We start from the raw sequence: 17,067 nt of genomic DNA, 5'->3' as shown, positions 1-17,067 counted from the left end.
GATATTTATCAAAGAAAAGAGGTGAAAACTACCAGTGCTGGAGGATGCAGATGATTACAGAGGGAATGAAATCCAACAGGAAGGGAAACTTGGGAAGCAATGGTGTAAATGATATCTAATAGATCAAGAAGAATAAGAAAAATATATCGCTGCAGGCGAATGAAGATTTAGGTCAAAATAGTTCTAATTTAGTGTGAAGAAGTCAAAACGGATCAAAAATGGAGTGGGAAAGAGTGAAAATTATGGAACTAAGAAAGCAAAGGCTGGACTTAGGGGCCTGGAGAGTGGCTATAAAGGAAAGGAAGGCTCAGAGAAGTGTTTTTCAAGGACAGTCCAGGAAATACATGAGACAGAAGAAAATTACTCTAAACAAGGGTTATTAGAAAAGATAAAAAGTGAAATGAGAGTATGAATTATTGGATGAAAAGGAAAAATGGATTTAAAAGCAGATGGTTATCTCTACTTCTTTTCCTGCACTACCAAAAAAAAAAAAAAGCGCTATCATATAAAATGTTAAGGACTTTTTACTTTGATTTTAACTTAAGAAAGTAGATTGTAATTGGGAGGGTGGGCGAAACAGTAAAACCTGCAATCAAAGGGTAAGATTCCTCTCTGGAACAGGGGAAAAACAGGTGATAGGTTGGGTATTTTTTATATAGCTGGAGTAGAAAGGGGAAGACGTTATGTGGAGATCCAGAAGAGCAGGAGAAAGGTGGTTGAAGCACCTTCCTTGAAAAAGGGTGAGAAGGAAGCTAAGAACTTGTATACTATACATTTCCCTACAACTCCCCCCTGAACACTGGATAAATAACTTTATCCAGTGAAATTTGATAAATAAAACTGGATACATAACTTTATCCAGTAAAATTATATCCAGTAAAAGTAAATAAATTAATTGTAAACCGATTAATGGTTTCTGCCATAGTTTGAAGAATAACACAAGTTAAAGAAATCCAGTTTGTTCCTGGGAAAGTGAGACAGGCCTTGCAGGCAGGAGGCAAACAATAGGTGTCCTGTATTTTTATTTCAATAAGCCTTTCAGTGTCACCTCGTAACATCATACTTAAGTATGGGAGCAATATTTAAATAATATATAATATATATTACTGGAATAATATTATATAAAATAATATATTATTATAAATTAACATATAATATCATATTTTATATTATGTTTATTTTGTATTATAAACACCCCTGTCAATGCAGGGATGTTTAAAATATGCCAGATGAATCAGGCTGTGAAAGTGATCATTTCTATAACTGATATAAAGTGATGATTTCTGTTTTCTGTTATCTTAAAGTTAGGTAAGACACATCCCCCTCTAGGCGTGGATGGTTCACTGTGAACGTAGAAGGATGCTCTGAGTCAGCTTGTGAGGGAAAAATTTCTGATTTCGGTTGGACTCGGTGACCTTATAGGTCTTTTCCAACCTGAATGACTCTATCCCGTGATTTCGGGAGCAGGCAGTGTGTTCACTAGTGAGCTCGGTGCTGGAACACGCATCACAACGCCGACCGCCGCGTTCTATCTACCCCCGTCCCCTCACGGCGAACGACGGGTGAGCGAGACGGGCGCGTCTAGTGGTGATGGAGGGGGCGGGGGCCTGACGGGGCGGGGCCTGGGGTGCGCCCTTGAGCGGCGGGGCCGGAGAGCGCGCGCTCCCCTCCCCCCCGCCCGCGCTTGCTCGCCCAATGGGCGGGCCGGGGTATCCCGCTGCCCGCCTCTGTCCGTTTCGCGGCGAGTCATTGCACTCCGCGCGGGGGGAGCGCCGGGGCCTGGATGCGCTTCCCGACCCGGTTGCGGAGAGAGGAGAGAGTAGGCAGGGGGATAGAGCCCGTGGCAATCAGAGCGGGCTTTGCCCTGCGGCAGCGTTGGTGGCTGATCGGGCGGAGGAGGCCGCTTCGTGCTGGCGGCCGCTCCCCTCTCCCTTCCAACCCCCCTGTCGTCCCGGCGGGGAATGGTTGTGCCCGCCAGCGCGCGCCTTGCTTCGCGCGGTTCGGCGGCTCGCGGGGGGAGGGGACAGGAAGACCCGGGCCCCGGCGGCTTCTCCACAGTGAGCGCGGGGGATCAGCGGGGAGCGGCGGGGGAACGCCCGTGCTGCCGTCCGGGACAATGTTGGCGGACGACGAGGAGGAGCTGAAAGTCCCAGAGGAGATGTTCAAAGATGTCAAGTTCTTCGTGGTGGGAGACATCGACCCCAAGGTACCGGGTCACCCCTCGGATCATGCCCGCCTTCTCTTTCAGACCGCCCCAGCCCCCCCCCCGATGGGGGGGCACTGTGGGAGCGTCCGCCTGCCACGGCGCGGGCTCGAGGCTTCGCGCGCCGCCTCACGGGGAAAGGGCGGGAGTCGAGGGGGGGTCGCCGTGCGTGAGGGGCCATGAGGGAGGGCGCGGGGGGAGCGGCCGGTCTCGATCCCGATCCCGGCCCGGATTCCCGATTCCGGTCCCGGCCGTGCCCGCGGGAAGCGCGCCGCCGCCGCCATGGGAGCCGCGGCCCCGCCGCGCAGGCCCCACCGCCGCCGCCTGAGCGGAGGAGGAGCGGGCGGAGGGACTTCCTGTGCCGGGCCGGGCCGGGCGGGCAGCGAGGGCAGTGCCCGCCGCTCCTCCGAGGCGCCCCGGGGGCACAGCCCCTCCCTGCGCCCGCCGTCGGGACGGCGCAGGGACACGGGGATAGGCCGTGGGGAGGGCTCTGCGCGGGGGGCCAGACCGGCTCTTCCCTCCCACACGGACCTTCCCGCCTCGGCGCGGCCCCCGGTGCCGCCCCAGGACCGCCCGGGGTGGTGCTGGTGGGGATCAGGCGCGTCTCTGAGCTCCTGCCCGGCTCCCCGGGGGATGAGGAGCAGAAGGGGCTGCCCAGTGCCCGTCCAGCCTTCTGCCCCTGCCCTGGGTGGTGCAGGTGGCCTTGCAGTGAATAACACCCGGTCCTGCTGTGCGAAGGTGGTTTAAACAAAGTTTCTGTGCCGTGTCCAATTAGACAGGTGCTTGAAGCGAACCGTATCGCGCTTTAGGACAGCAGCTCCGTGCAAGCAGGTTACTGCATGCACTTCCCACTGAAGTTGGAGTCTTTGCTCCTCTGGTATTTGCTGCAGTAAAGTCTTAGTTCAGCGTTGGGTTCCTTTAGCCTCGTGCGCTGGTACTCAGTGAGCCTCGTAGGCCTGTAAGTGACCTGGAGACACTGGCACTGACAGATTGACATGGTTTTTATTCCTATTATGATAAAAGAAATACGGCTCTTGTGGGGAGCTTGTGTCCTGGTTTCAGCCCAGCTGCCAACTAAGCTCCACGCAGTTGCTTGCTCACCCCCCAGCCCTACCCAGTGGAATGGGGAGGAGAATCAAAAGTAAAACTTGTAGATTGAGATAAGGACAGATTAATAATTGAAAACAAGGTAAGATATAATGGTAATAGTAAATAATAATGCTAATAAAAAGGGAAAGGATAAAAACCAAGTGATTCACAATACAATTGTTCACCACTCGCTGACTGATGCCAGACCCCCCTTCTTGAACCCAGATCGGCCTCTTCCAGGTAACTCCCTCAGCTTATATACTGGGAATGATGTTCTGTGGTGTGGAATTTCCCTTTGGCCAGTTCAGGTCACGTGTCCCAGCCACATTCCCTCCCAGATTCTTTTTTTTACCTCTTCACCAGCAGAGCATGAGACACAAAAAAACTTGGGATGAACTCGACCTGGCAAAACCCAAAACATCAGTGTGTTACCAACATGATTCCTATTCTGAATCCAAAACACAGCACTGTACCAGCTACTGAGAGGAAATTAACTCTGTCCCAGAAGAGACCAGGACACCCCTGTGGTACCCTGGGGACACCTGAACAAGAGGAGCATTTACTGGGTGTGTTTTGAGCTGAGACAGAAATTCTAAATCAAACAGTTCTTAGAGTGAAATTTGCCCCATTACTGATGTAAAATTACAAATATATTTAGCGCTTTTTACTTCTTCATATAAAAGCAGATGCCAGCTTGATTTTGAATAGAAGTTTACTCCTTCATCTTTTGGGGAGGAGTACACTTTGATCATCTTAAATTTCCAAACGGTTTCACGGAAAACCAGTTACCTTAATAAATATTAAAACAGGTTTAGTGCAAGTAAAGCACGGTAGAACACGGTAATCAAAACAAATACAAGATTAAGACAAAAAAAATTTATTCAGTTGAATAACTGCATCCCCACTGCCTATTAAGGCATATGCAGCGTAAATTGTAAGGGAAACAAAAGTCTGGAATTGTGCCTGGATGTTCTTTGTCAAATGAGGGAGAAGTAGGGCTGCTGGCTCTCAACTTTAAATCCATTCCACTGGGATGTGCACTTTGCTGCTCACACCTCACCAGGGGTGATGAGTAGATGTCAGCTGCTATTCTGTTTTTTTTTAATAAGTGCTTTTCCTGCTTTCCTAAAAGATATAAACTCAAACCATCATGTTTTGGGAACAGCAGTTAAAATCAGTATTTGATTCAGAAAGAGATAGAAGCAATGCAGTGCAGCACAAGGACTTTGAACAGGATATTTGGGTTCTGGTTATCTCTCGCTCTGTTTATTTTTTATGCCCATTGTCTTACTTTTTAGTTTTGAACAATTCCTGTTTCATCCAACACAGATTTTAGTGGGAGAGGATAAGATAAAATTTATATACCCCCCAGTAAAATAAAATTTCATTTAGTGGGTGTAAACTAAGACCTAAAGTACAGGATTTTACAATGTTCATATTAGGGCTTTTCAGCATTTTGTTTTCTGGTTACAAGTATATGGTTGATACAAGTATAAGTGAAGTTCTTTAATTGTGCCAGCATAACTTTCCAGTCCAGGAACTACTTAATCTGAAGAAGTCACTTGTTCTGAGAGGAGAGTTGAAGTTGACGTGAGCTGAATTAGAAAAATTCCTTTTTATGAAATAATCCTATGATTATTTCTGTCATGGTTGTCGTGTTTAAATTTTGTACCTGAAACTGGTGTAACTTTTGTCATAAGCAGACTCTTTGCATGAGCTCTTTAATGCAACATGGTTTTGATACAAAAACGTTCATACTTTCAGCACATTAGTTGCAGCTTCTTTCTGACACTGTCAGATTTGGGCACTCAGTTTTCATGATGTTTACTCCTGGTTTTAGCCTTCCCCTAAATAAACAGTCGAATGGGATTGTAACCCAAGGAGAGCTGTGTGAGACAAAGAGCTCATGTGCTGGGGCTGTTCTTAAATACCTACTATTTTCAAAAGGGCTTTATTTTTATTTATTGGAATGATAGTGTCCCGTGTTACCTTGTGGATAACTGGATTTCATGCAGGAAAGTGTCTCCTGATTTAGGAGATTGATGTGTAAAATGGAAACATTGTCTCCTCTTCCAGGCTGTGGTGGCAAGAACAGCAAGCTCACGATCAATTTTCTTGGTTATTTTAGAGTATTTATTTTGTAATTTGATAATATCACATATTCATCCACTTCAGAACAAGTTGATTTTTTTTCTGTAGTGGAATTTTAAAGTCAGATACTTCAGTCAGGAAATGCTGAAATTGTCTCCTTCTGGAGCAGTGATTTTTCCATCTTTGTTTTTCTGCTTAGCACAGATGCTTTATAAAACATCCTGATGCCACGTTTTGAGAGAGTCTCTTTTTCAGTGCTTTTCTGTCCTGGTGAGTTTATAGGGTAGGGAGTAATTGCTTAAGGACCAATTAATTAATATTTTGTTTGATGAATGCAGTGCCTTGCTCTCTGCTGTTCACTGTTGTGAGGAGAGCATCCTGTTACAAAGGGAATGTCCCCAGCAGGTTTTCAGGGATAGGCATCCTGGCATCCCCTGGCAGCTTTTGGAGGATAAGCATCAAACCAGTTTTGTCCTGCTAAATCATTATTTCTGAATAATAAGAGGAAAATGAAACAATAATCTTAATTTTCATTTTTAGCTTTTGAACTCTAGACTGTAACATTTTAAAACATTTTTATCTTCCTCCCCGCTACTCCCCACTACCTTCTCTGTTACTTTTGTTGAAATGAAAGTCTGGTTTTTGGGGGGCAGGGTGGGATTCATCACACAGATCTCTACAACAGAGCTGAGAGTGTGCTGAACTCTTAAACCAGCATCTGCTGTGTGGGCCTTGCAAAACTGGGAGTGAGATGTGCTCTGTTAGTTATGAGGTGTTCTGCATTTTCTGAGGACAGAGCAGTGGAGTGAGACACATCCATTCCAGCTCTTTGTGGTAGTAACTTAGGGGGCATTTGTTCTACTTGTTTGGTTTTCTAGTGTTTTGGGGGATTTTTTGTATTTCTCTTAATCACTTAGTCCTTAAAATTCAACCTCTTATTTTAAAGAATATTCAAACACTTCCAGAGCAACCATTGTGAAGAAGAGTTTTCGTACCTTGCCTGAGAGAAAATTGTTTTCAGATGTTTTTCAGGAATATATGTTTTGGAAAAGTATTGACATTTTCCAGATTTCTACCAAAGCCTGAATTATTCTGGAAAGTAGATCTTCAAATTGAATGATGAAAATATGCAGAGATGTAAACCTTTGGCAATCAGGTTTTAAATGGGATGCATTCCCATTTAACTTCTGAACTTCTGAAAGAGTGCTGGCCACCTACAGGAGGACAACTGAGAGAGAAGGTCATAGTCATTCCTCCAGTGTTAGTGTCTTCTTGCAGTGATGTTTTTCTCAAATAAAACGTGCTAAAATTGTTGACTTCTCCCTGTTCTCTTTTGGGTTTAGGTTATTCAACTTCTGAAAGCTGGGAAAGCGAAGGAAGTTTCTTACAATGCGCTGGCTTCACATATTATTTCAGAAGATGGGGACAATCCAGAGGTTGGAGAATCTCGTGAAGTTTTTGATCTCCCTGTGGTAAAGGTGAACGACTTATCCATGATACTGTCACAGTACTGACGTGGGTACTCCATTGTTATAACAAAATATTCATGTTTGGATGATGACCAAATGAAACATACATTCAAAAATCTTCTATTCTTGTTGCACAAACTTTTATCCTGACTGATAGACTTCTACTACAATTCTGTTCTTTCCTTTCTGTTGTTCCTCTGTATCTGTCAGTTTGGGTATTTTTTGGTTTTCTGCTTTGTTTGTTTTTGTTTTTTTCCCCAGATTCTTCCTTCAGTCATCTGTGGGATGGTGTCCTATTGGCTGTACTTTAGAAATGTTTCTGATGGGGAGGTTCTTACAAGCTTCTGGCAATGGAAAACCTCATTTTAGAATAAGTAGTAGATTGCTGAGGGATTTTTTCAAACACATATAATTGACATGGTGAAAAATGATTCTGTTGATTCTGCATATGTGTACTATGCTAATTTTAAACTACAGGAATTTGTGGAAAAATAGATTTTTCCCTCTTAATTTTAGTTTTTAAAGGGTGTTTGTTTTTTTTTTTCTTTCTTCCTCACACTGGAATTACCAGTAGTTTGTTACTACCTTTTAATACTGGGGAATTTTTCCAGTGAAAAATTCTGGGCTTCATGTTCGAAAATGTGAACTTGTCACTGTGGAAGTCATGGGAGAGCTTAGAAGGAATAACACTAGAATTTCACTGCTAATACCTTTGGGTACATGATTTTGGGTTATTTTTTTCAGCAGGGTTACAGGTGACAGTAGAGAATTTTGATAGGTTATGTCATGAGAATTCACCTGAGAGTTTAGAACTATGAATTAATTCTGAAAAATGCAAGGTGCTTGGCTGGAGACCTTATGGTTGTAGTGGGCCTGCTGATTAATGTTTAGTTCCTTTTTCTGAAGTGTTTTTTGGCGTAGTTTTAGCCTTACAAACAAGAAGATTTGCTGCTGCTGTTATGTGAAGGAAGGACATTGGTGTTGTAAGAGCACTTCCTGCTTTCTAATGCCATTTACTGAAATAATTCAATTTTCTTCAGAACTGCTGCTAACTGCTAACTCATTTGCCAAATGAGAGCAAGTCTGTCACTAATGTCACTTAGTTTGACCTGAAAACATCACAGCATGATCTGTAATCAAGAAGATTAGACTAAGTGTTAAAGGAATGGAAGCCAGAGGCAAAAGTAGCTGGTTATAGGGAATAAGGAAGAGAAATTCTTGAGGATTGAGGAGTTAAGAATGAAATGTTTTTGGCTCATTTTTTTGTATGCTGCCTTATAAGGGAAAGAGAACAGCAAGAACTGCGACACCATAAACGTAGTTGCCACAGTATATTTTTTTACTTGTCTTTTGAGAAAGAGTAATTTCATTCAGAATGTGACGCCACTCTTTGCCCACTCTTCCTTGTCTGCTGCACTGGGACCACTGTCCTACATCTCCTCCATTCTCTGCCACCTCCCTGTGTCCCTTTGAGCCCTTCTGTCCCAGAATGCTGTCAGGTAGGGGCCATCACTTTGCTCACCACCAGCACTGCTCTGTCTTCAGAAACCTTCTGTACAAGGTTATGGTTCCTGACTCCTCGGTGATGAGAGTAAGACAGGGGTTTATACATAGGGTTTTTTTTAATTATTTTTTCTTAAGGGTGGGGAGAACTGAAAAAAAAAAAAAGGGAGAGGATGAATAAATACTGTAAATGGCACAAGAGAAGGGGGTCTTGCTCCCATATTGCTGCTCAACCTTTGAGCTGTCTTTACCTGAACTCTTACAAATAAATGAGAACAGCCTTTTTTTGCAGACTAACTACAATGTCTGTGAAACACTTAGACTTCCAGCTGAATGTTACATATTGAAACTAGTGTAGTGTGAACTTGGAAGGTAATTTGTATTTCGTACATGTAGACCAAGGTTTTTAACATCTTGTGGTTTTTGTTTTTGTTTTTGCAGCCTTCCTGGGTGATTTTGTCTGTTCGCTGTGGAGCTCTCCTGCCGTATCCTTTTAAGTTCAAAATTAAATTAATTCTATAGGAAACATGTTAAAATAGATGCCATCAAGGGATTAAACATTGTTTCAAGTAGGTACGGCTTAAATTTTTAAAATGATAGGATGTGTTTTGCCTGCAGTTTTCCTGTCCCTGTGGCTATTTTGTGCTTCATAGGCACTTGCAGGAAAGCCATTATCAAATAGACTCAAAACATTTTAACTGGCAGGTGATACATTATTTACCTGAGGTGCCAGGAAAACCACTGTGGAGTGCACTAAAGGGAGGAAGGATGGCTCAGAGTAGAATGGCCTATTCCACCTTTTTTAGCAAAGTTAAATAATGAATAAATATGGAATAACTCCTAATACTGTATTATAAACAACACTTTATAAACAGATAGTGTTATTATTCACATTTTTGGGATAGTCTGTCCTTGGCTTTGGTAGACCCTTGTTCGTGTTTGGCTAGGTCTCTGTTTTTTAACTTGTTTGGAGCCTGTATTTTGCATATGGATGGCTCATTCCTTCCTCTTCTTGTCAGTTATTACTGTCCATCTTTGTTTATGTTCCTGGCAGTTCTTTTCTTGGAATTACAGGAATGGTGACAATGGCTATTTTTATAGAAAAAAAAAATTGCACATCTTTTTCTCAGGCCATTCAGGATAAATATTCTGTATGTGGACAAGCTTAAACAGAGCACTGCATTTTAGTACAGATACAAGCAAGTGATGGCAACAAACAGTGCCAGGACTAGAAAGGAGTGTTGTCAGGCATGAGATCTCATTTTGGAATGAGGTAACAGGTAGTTGTGTCTGTAATGGAAAACAAAAGGTGATGGATGCGAAAATCCAGGTGTCCATATTGGGAATTCAGGTCTTTATATGCTTCAGTGGCTCGGAATTTCTGTTTTACATCTGGTATTTTAAGGTGTGTGACTTGGCATCTCTGTCTCTGTGGTGTGATCTAGGCTAGTGATTTTTGTCTTTTGTGTCTGGACATAATAAATGTGTTTGTTGTCCTGTCGTCATCAGGATGGGAGAGTACAGTAGTTAATGTCACATATCTGTAAACCTTCTCTCCCAGTTCCTTTGGACTGGGACAAAAAATAGCTTGGAATTAGCTACATTTTCAGGCTTAAGTAACCTAACATTTCATTATTGATGTTGTTCTTTCCCATGGAGAAATTGCACTATTAGAAAATTTGTCTTCCATCTGAAAATAGGGTTTTTAAAAGGGTATTCTAAGAGCTGACGTTATTAGATATACCCAGAAGAGAAATAAACAGATAAAACAACAGAGTGACGCAGTCCATAACTAAATTGTAGCAATAAATGTGGGAATGTAGCCCTCAATGGCTATTGCTCAGGAAGTCTTTATTGTGGGTATAAGGGAATGACCAAATGAAAAGACCAGGTCTCAGTAGTGTCATGTTCTTGAGTTGCATGGAGGAAGGAAGTTTTGTCCACCTGCCAGCAATAAATGTGTTCCTTGGACCTTTGACTTTCTCTTTTCTAGCACTTCATGTTCTTAGAACACGGTGGGTTTAGATTTTATTCTGAACCTTATTGTGCTCACTAAAAGGGGTTGTTAAGTCTTAACTTTGTTTTGTTCTGTGTCAGGCACTTTATGACTTCGAGTGCGGTGACATCCGGCCTTTCATTAGGGATTTAGGTACTACCATAATGAAAAAAATAGAGCAGTTAATAGGAATAGCTTAGTTTTTCCAGTTGACTGGTTTTGGACCCAGTTTAGGCAGAAGTTTGAGGTTCTGCAGTTTTGTCTCTTGTTTACGTTTTAATTTGGAGATGTAATGCTCAAAGTGGTCTTTGAATTTCTGAAGAAAAAAGTCCTAGAAACACCTTGAGTCAGTGAGACAAATGGATGTAACAATGTTAGGGATTTTACCTTGGCTTTCCACTTCTGGTACTTGATGGACATTTGCTTGTCAGTTTTTAAAGGTGAAGTTTAATTTAGAAATATTTAATACAATATAAAAGCATAGTAATTTTGCCTGTTTCTTAGTGAAAGTTGTTTTCACCAGGGGGAACTTCAGAAGGCAGAGTGTTCTCCTGTGTCCTGCTATCTGACATCTGCAAAATCTGACTAACCTGCAGTTGAGGGGAAGTAGCAGTAAAATGAAGCTGGAAGCAGACTTGGTGAAGAAGGATAAGGAGTTTCATGTGTGAAAACCTTGGCTGTAATGCCATAAAGAGGGCTGGGACTTTTTTCGCAGCAAAAGTAAAAAAGAGGAAGGTTTGTTTTTCCATGGTCTTGTACAGATAAAAGAGGGTCAGAGCACTTCTGAACTTGTGTTGATGGCAGGGGAAAAAGTGAGTTTTCCTGCATACCCTCTTTTATTTTTTTATTGCTCTGCTGCTTGTAACTGTTTCACTCCTGTTGTTTAGAAAGTGCAAGCTGCAGGCAAACTCACGGACCTCCCTAAAGTTAAATACCAACTGTTCCTGCCTTGTGTGTTAGCAGTAGATATTAAGACAGGGAGCAGACAAATGTACAGTTTTGGAAGATGCAGTGCTGAATTTCCACCTTAGATGAGATGCAGAGCAACACAGTGAAATTCAGGATGTTCATCAGATTTGAACTTCTTGGAATATTCTGGGTAATAGCAGTAATCTGTTAAGTTTTAAAGTGCTCTGGGCTTTGACTAGACTCTCAGACTTCGGGTCTCAAAACTTAAATGTTGGTACATCTGTCAACATCATGGGGAAAATAATTTTATTTCATTTAAAAAATCTCAATGTGTACTTGTGACACAATGGAAACAGACAACATACTTTTAAAGATAAAAGTTTTTAAATGGTCAAATAATTGATAGTATCTGAGAAGTACAATGCTCACTGTTTAATGTCCTTCTAGTGTCCTTCAGGAAGCTCTCATTTAATTATTTTGCATCCTTGACATCTGCTTTCCAGTGTAAATGGCTTTTCTCCAGAATCATGTCAGATCTTTTTTGGAGTCACTGCTTGTCTCTCTCAGGTAAGAAGTGAACCATATATTAGTCTACTCCACTGTACAGTGTATTTGTGATGCTTTGTTTTTTTTGAGGAAGGATACCAGTTTTTCTGTTGTACTGTGACTTTTTTTCTGTATGTTAGGTGAATTATCACCTGACAGTTTTTCACTGAAAATGAGACCATGAACAATTCAAACTGAACATTCAGTCAGTAATTTATCTTCTATTCAGCTGTATGATGATTCTCAAATGCAGAGTACACTGGATTACAAAGTCTTTGCTCCTATTCTGCATTTTCTGTTTCTGCACTAATACAATATTCAGTCAACATGTTTTGCTACTAATGCACTGAAAACTTAACAGAGGTTCTAGTGAGTAAAACAAGTGGAAGGGTGGTGCTTCCATGGCTTGTGTTCATAGGCAGCTCTGTAGATCTGTCACCAGAGTGAGTGCAGACACAGGATCAGGGCCAGGTGCTAATGGAATAGATGTGTGTGTGTGCTTTAGACTTTTTAACCAGTTATTACTGTAATACTGTCACTGACTCTCATTGGTAATGGCTTCAATGCATGTGGCTTTCTTGGCATGGGAGGGGGACATTGCTGTGACATAAATTGTAAGAAATAAACACTTTGGTTCTTTACACAGGCTGTTAATTTGGTCTGCTTGTTAAAATTCTGTTTAATGATTTTATACAGATTGTCCAAGCTAAATAACGCCAGTTTGCTTGATCACTAACTTTTTTTCTCTAGTGGAGGGTGATACACTAGTGTTGAGTTTTACAGGAGTGAAGAGTGTTTTTATTTTCTCTGCGTGGGTTAAGAATTATTATTTAGAGGTTTTTTTCTTGTTGTGTGTCTTTGTCACCGTTTTTCTCTGTAACTTCTATACTAATTCGGTATTTAAAAGTTATAGGTAATACATTAGCCAGACTTGTAAATGGTGTGTCACGTATTATAGTAAAATTCTTCCAGCTGAAGACAGCTGGGTGTGTAGAACTAAAAGGCTTTTTTACCTTCCTTTTAGGTTTCGTCTGAAGACCGAAGTACTCTGTGGGCTTTGGTTACTTTTTATGGAGGGAATTGCCAGCTGAGCCTCAATAAGAAGTGTACTCATTTGATTGTGCCTGAGCCAAAGGGGGTAAGAGTTTATTACATGTACGGTTCTTCTTGTTGTAGCTCTCATTTGCTTTTGAATAATCAGAAATTTTCCAGCTCCCTGAAGTTAGAATTCTTAAGACCGTTCATTAACAACTAAATTCAGCACAATTATGCATTGCAGCTCTTCAGTGCATACTTATTTTCTGCATGGCTTTAAGCGTGATTAATTCAAAAGTTGTTCAGTTTCCTACCATTCCTGTTTGAACAAAGAATTTTAATTTTATTCTTTGTTCTGTTTGTCTTAATCTAATTTTGACATATCATAGTCAATAGTGTTTGTGATTTGTATATTTGTAGATACGGAATCAGTGAAGAAAATGAAGGACGAAATTGCAAAATTGCATAGAATGCCCTTCAGGGTTAAGAGGGAGAAAGGAATAAAGGGAGCAGAAGGAGGAATGGGTTTTTTGTTGTGTTTATCGTTGTGTGCTGACCAGCACAAGGCAGAGCAGGACAGTGCCTCCCTCAGCCAGCTACAGTGCTGTGCTTGATGCACCCAGGACAGGGCTGTCCCACTTGCGTGCCAGGGCACACTCATATTCAACTACCAACCCAACCCCCCAGATGCCTTTCTGCAGGGCTGTTCTCCAGACTCTTATCCCCCACTTTGTACCTGAAACCACAGTTAGGCCATCCCAGGTGCAGGATCTGATGGTTGCTCTTGCTAAATTTCATGTGGTTGGTGATGGCCCAGCTCTGTGGTGTATCCAAATCTCTGTAAGGCCTCTCTACCCTTTGGGGGGTCCACAGCTTCCTCTAGTTTAAATACTGCCATTTGATTTCTTATTCCCATGTAGGAAATCAAATGCTGCTGTCTTTATGCAGGTGGAGAAACTGAATCAGGAAGATCAAGTAACTGGCTAAAGGCAGCATTGAGCACTGCAGAATAGCCTCCTGTACTGCAATGGCAGTAATGCTTTGGTTGTAAACAGTTCACTGAAACATCATGAACTGTTCGGGTATTCCTCTTCCTGAGGAACAAATATACTTGTGATTGATTTAGTGTGTTAGTTCAGAGACTGAAAATATTTTAAATAAATTGAAGCTCACTTAAAAATGATTGCATGAGTGCTTTTAGTTCATCTGGTGCCCAGAGCAAGCTTTGGGTTTTGTATTTTACTTTTTGTCCTTTAAGAACATGAGCACATTTCCATCCTCTTTTTTTTTAAATTTCAAATCAGTGGAAGGAGTATGACACAGTTTAGTTATTTGAATATGAGTAACTCTAAGATCAGGTTCTGTACCTCCTTACCTAAATCTTGTGAAACTTTGTCAAGTTCCTCATGTTGTTCTATACAAATTGAGTATATTATTGTCCCACCAATGACCCTTTTAATATTTTGGAATTAATGTAAACTATCTAAGATAAGATAAAAATATGTGGCTAGTAGAATGACAGTAAATTTATGTGTGCATACATAGGGAAATGTATTAGAATAAAACATAGGCTGGCAATGGGAGAAGAGAAAGTGTGGACATGGGAAATTGTTGCTTCTTCTTTAAAATGAGAGAACCTTTGTAGAGTTGGGGTTTTTGTGGTGGATGTGTGTGTGGGTTGTTTTGATTTTTTTTTTAAGCACATGATCTTTCTCCTGTGGACTGTTTAGAGGGGTATATTCAACACACACCTAGTTGTCTCTATTAGCTAATTATGAATTAGCATTTCCTTTCTATAGGATAAAAATATTTTAATTCACATAATCATTGAATGGGAACAATTCTATGGGATGATTAAAGTCCTTCCAGTCCTGCTGCTGTGACTCACTACTACAAGGGAATCTGCAGCAGTTTGTAACGAGAACAGTTTTGTCACTAGGAAAACTTGAATGATTGCTTTGACCAGACACAAGATGATAAAACAAGATTGTTAATAATTCTCACCACCAAGAATGAATAAAAAAACGCGTGTCGGCAAGTAAACTTGATTTCATCTCTAATCTCTTTATTGGGTTTGAATGACAGTTTCATTGTAGGAAATAACTCTAGAGAATCATTAAATTAAATTAATTTCCTTTGAATGTGCTTGTTGTTAACTTATATTGTTTGACATACAAAGAAAATCCCAGTTCAACGACTTCTAAATATTAGATCCTGAAATTAGTTTCAAATTTTCTAAAGAAAGTTTTCCTTTTTTTTCCCCTTGCTGTTTTGATATATTGAGGGGTTTCCGTCAAAAAGATGTTTGAATAAATACAACACTGATTCTGTAAGATTTGTACATATCTTCAAATGATGAAATGAGAAGGAAGGAGGGAGGAATAAAATTTTCTACTTTGTCAACATTGTAACCTTGCACTGAAATGGTTTTAGGTAATATAGGACAGAATGTAACTTTGTAGTTGAGGGCAACATTACAGTTTGCAACTTCTGAGAAGGTGTATGGGAAATACCTGACTGGTTTCTGATTTGTATTTCTGTTGAAATGCATTTTTTTTCAGTGACCACCTTGTAAATATTTGTCTCTACTTTATTATTAAATTCTGACTTTCTTCCTAGATGCATTTTGTTTTTGTTTTTTTTTACCTTTTATTTTAGTGGACAAAATGTAAGTATAAACTGTATTTAAACTCACCATAATGTCCACCTAAAATCACCTGCATTTTAGTATTGACTGCTGATGTATTGACTGCTGCAGGAGTTCTGAAGGATTTTTCAGAACCAAATTTCATTTTTTTCAGAACCAAATTTCATTATTTTCAAATCTTTTGGCGACTTGGTTAGGGAAGAGTTGTACAAGTGAATACATCACCTTCTACAATTGTGCCTTCTGCGTCCTTTATACTGTAAATGTGGAGAATTTTGTTTTAATGTCTTGGAATTTGTGGTTCTGCACAGTAGTGTAGTGTCCTGTTGGATCTGGGAGAGATTATTCTCTGGTTTTGGACAGCCTCTTGTGATCTCCCTCTCCATGCTCTAGCCCTGCACTCAGAAATTTGGGATTTTTTGTCTTTAAATAAAATCTTTTTTTTTCTTTTTTTTTCCCCTCAGGAAAAATATGAATGTGCTTATAAACGGGACAGCATTAAAATTGTGACCCCAGACTGGGTACTGGATTCTATAACTGATAAGGGTAAAAAAGAAGAGACTCCTTATCATCCTCGTTTGATTATATACGAAGAGGAAGAAGAGGAGGAGGAAGAAGAGGAGGAAGAAGCAGAAAATGAAGAACAAGACTCACAAAATGAAGCTAGTACTGATGAAAAATTGTCAAGCCCAGCATCTTCTCGAGAAGGATCACCTTTGGGTGATCAAGTTTTCTCACCAAAATCTACTACTGCTGACAAGGCAAAAGGGGAACTGATGTTTGATGATTCTTCAGATTCCTCTCCAGAAAAGCAAGAGAGGAATTTGAATTGGACACCAGCTGAAGTCCCACAGGCATCTGCAGCAAAGCGTAGGTTGCCTCAAGGGAAAGACTCTGGGTTAATTAATTTGTGTGCCAATGTCCCACCAGTGCCAGGTAACATTTTGCCTCCAGATATGAGGGGCAACCTCATGGCTTCGGTACAAGGTGCCCAAAGTTCTGACCGCCAGGAAATGATGGCCACGTGGAGTCCAGCCGTGCGGACGTTAAGGAACATTACTAATAGTGCTGATATTCAGCAGATTAATAGACCATCAAATGTAGCACATGTAAGTGTTGGATTTTTCATTTATAAGCTGTTGGACTTTCTCTTAGGAGCTATCGTATCCAAGAACTTCAGTTTCCTTTTCTTGTTCTTAAAGTGCCCACAGTTAAAACTTAAGAGTCCAGAGTACTGGAGTTCTGGCCAAATTCGTAACCTCCCCGTAATAAGTAACTTCATTCCTAGCAGGTTCATAGAAGTAAGAATGCAGCTGGAGAAAATGTTTGGAAGAGTAAAGCTGTGTTTAACTACAGCATGGTTTAGAGTTTCAGTAATGATTTCTTGATAAGAGCAACAAGAAAAAAGCATTAATTTAGAATTATTTTGCTAGTTCGGGAAACCTGGCTTCATACCCTTCAAGCTTTTCAGTCAGTGCAAGGAATTATTTGTGCTATAAACACGTAAAACTGTGAAATGGATTGTTCCCAGAGTAGGTTTAGTTCTAGACTGTTGTTCTGCTGGGCATCATTAAGTTGT

At 41.0% G+C, this 17,067-nt stretch overlaps 1 protein-coding gene across 1 annotated transcript in view; it reads left to right on the top strand.

The window, feature by feature from the left end:
* The first annotated feature begins 2,021 nt into the window (after window positions 1-2,021).
* The window catches only part of PAXIP1 (PAX interacting protein 1), a 32,924-nt gene continuing 17,878 nt past the window's right edge, over window positions 2,022-17,067 (top strand). Inside the window, exons 1-6 of the mRNA XM_018084954.3 lie at window positions 2,022-2,206; window positions 6,727-6,861; window positions 8,797-8,840; window positions 11,764-11,827; window positions 12,831-12,944; window positions 15,953-16,597. Coding sequence (XP_017940443.3) covers window positions 2,117-2,206; window positions 6,727-6,861; window positions 8,797-8,840; window positions 11,764-11,827; window positions 12,831-12,944; window positions 15,953-16,597 — 1,092 coding nt within the window. The 5' untranslated portion in view covers window positions 2,022-2,116. The remainder of the gene's footprint in view (window positions 2,207-6,726; window positions 6,862-8,796; window positions 8,841-11,763; window positions 11,828-12,830; window positions 12,945-15,952; window positions 16,598-17,067) is intronic.

The sequence above is a fragment of the Manacus vitellinus genome, unplaced genomic scaffold (genome assembly GCF_001715985.3).
Source record: "Manacus vitellinus isolate BGI_N305 unplaced genomic scaffold, ASM171598v3 scaffold_79_pilon, whole genome shotgun sequence".
NCBI classification, from domain to species: Eukaryota; Metazoa; Chordata; class Aves; order Passeriformes; family Pipridae; genus Manacus; species Manacus vitellinus.
The sequence above is the reverse complement of the archived record's forward strand: the minus strand, read 5'-3'. Positions and strand labels throughout refer to the sequence as shown.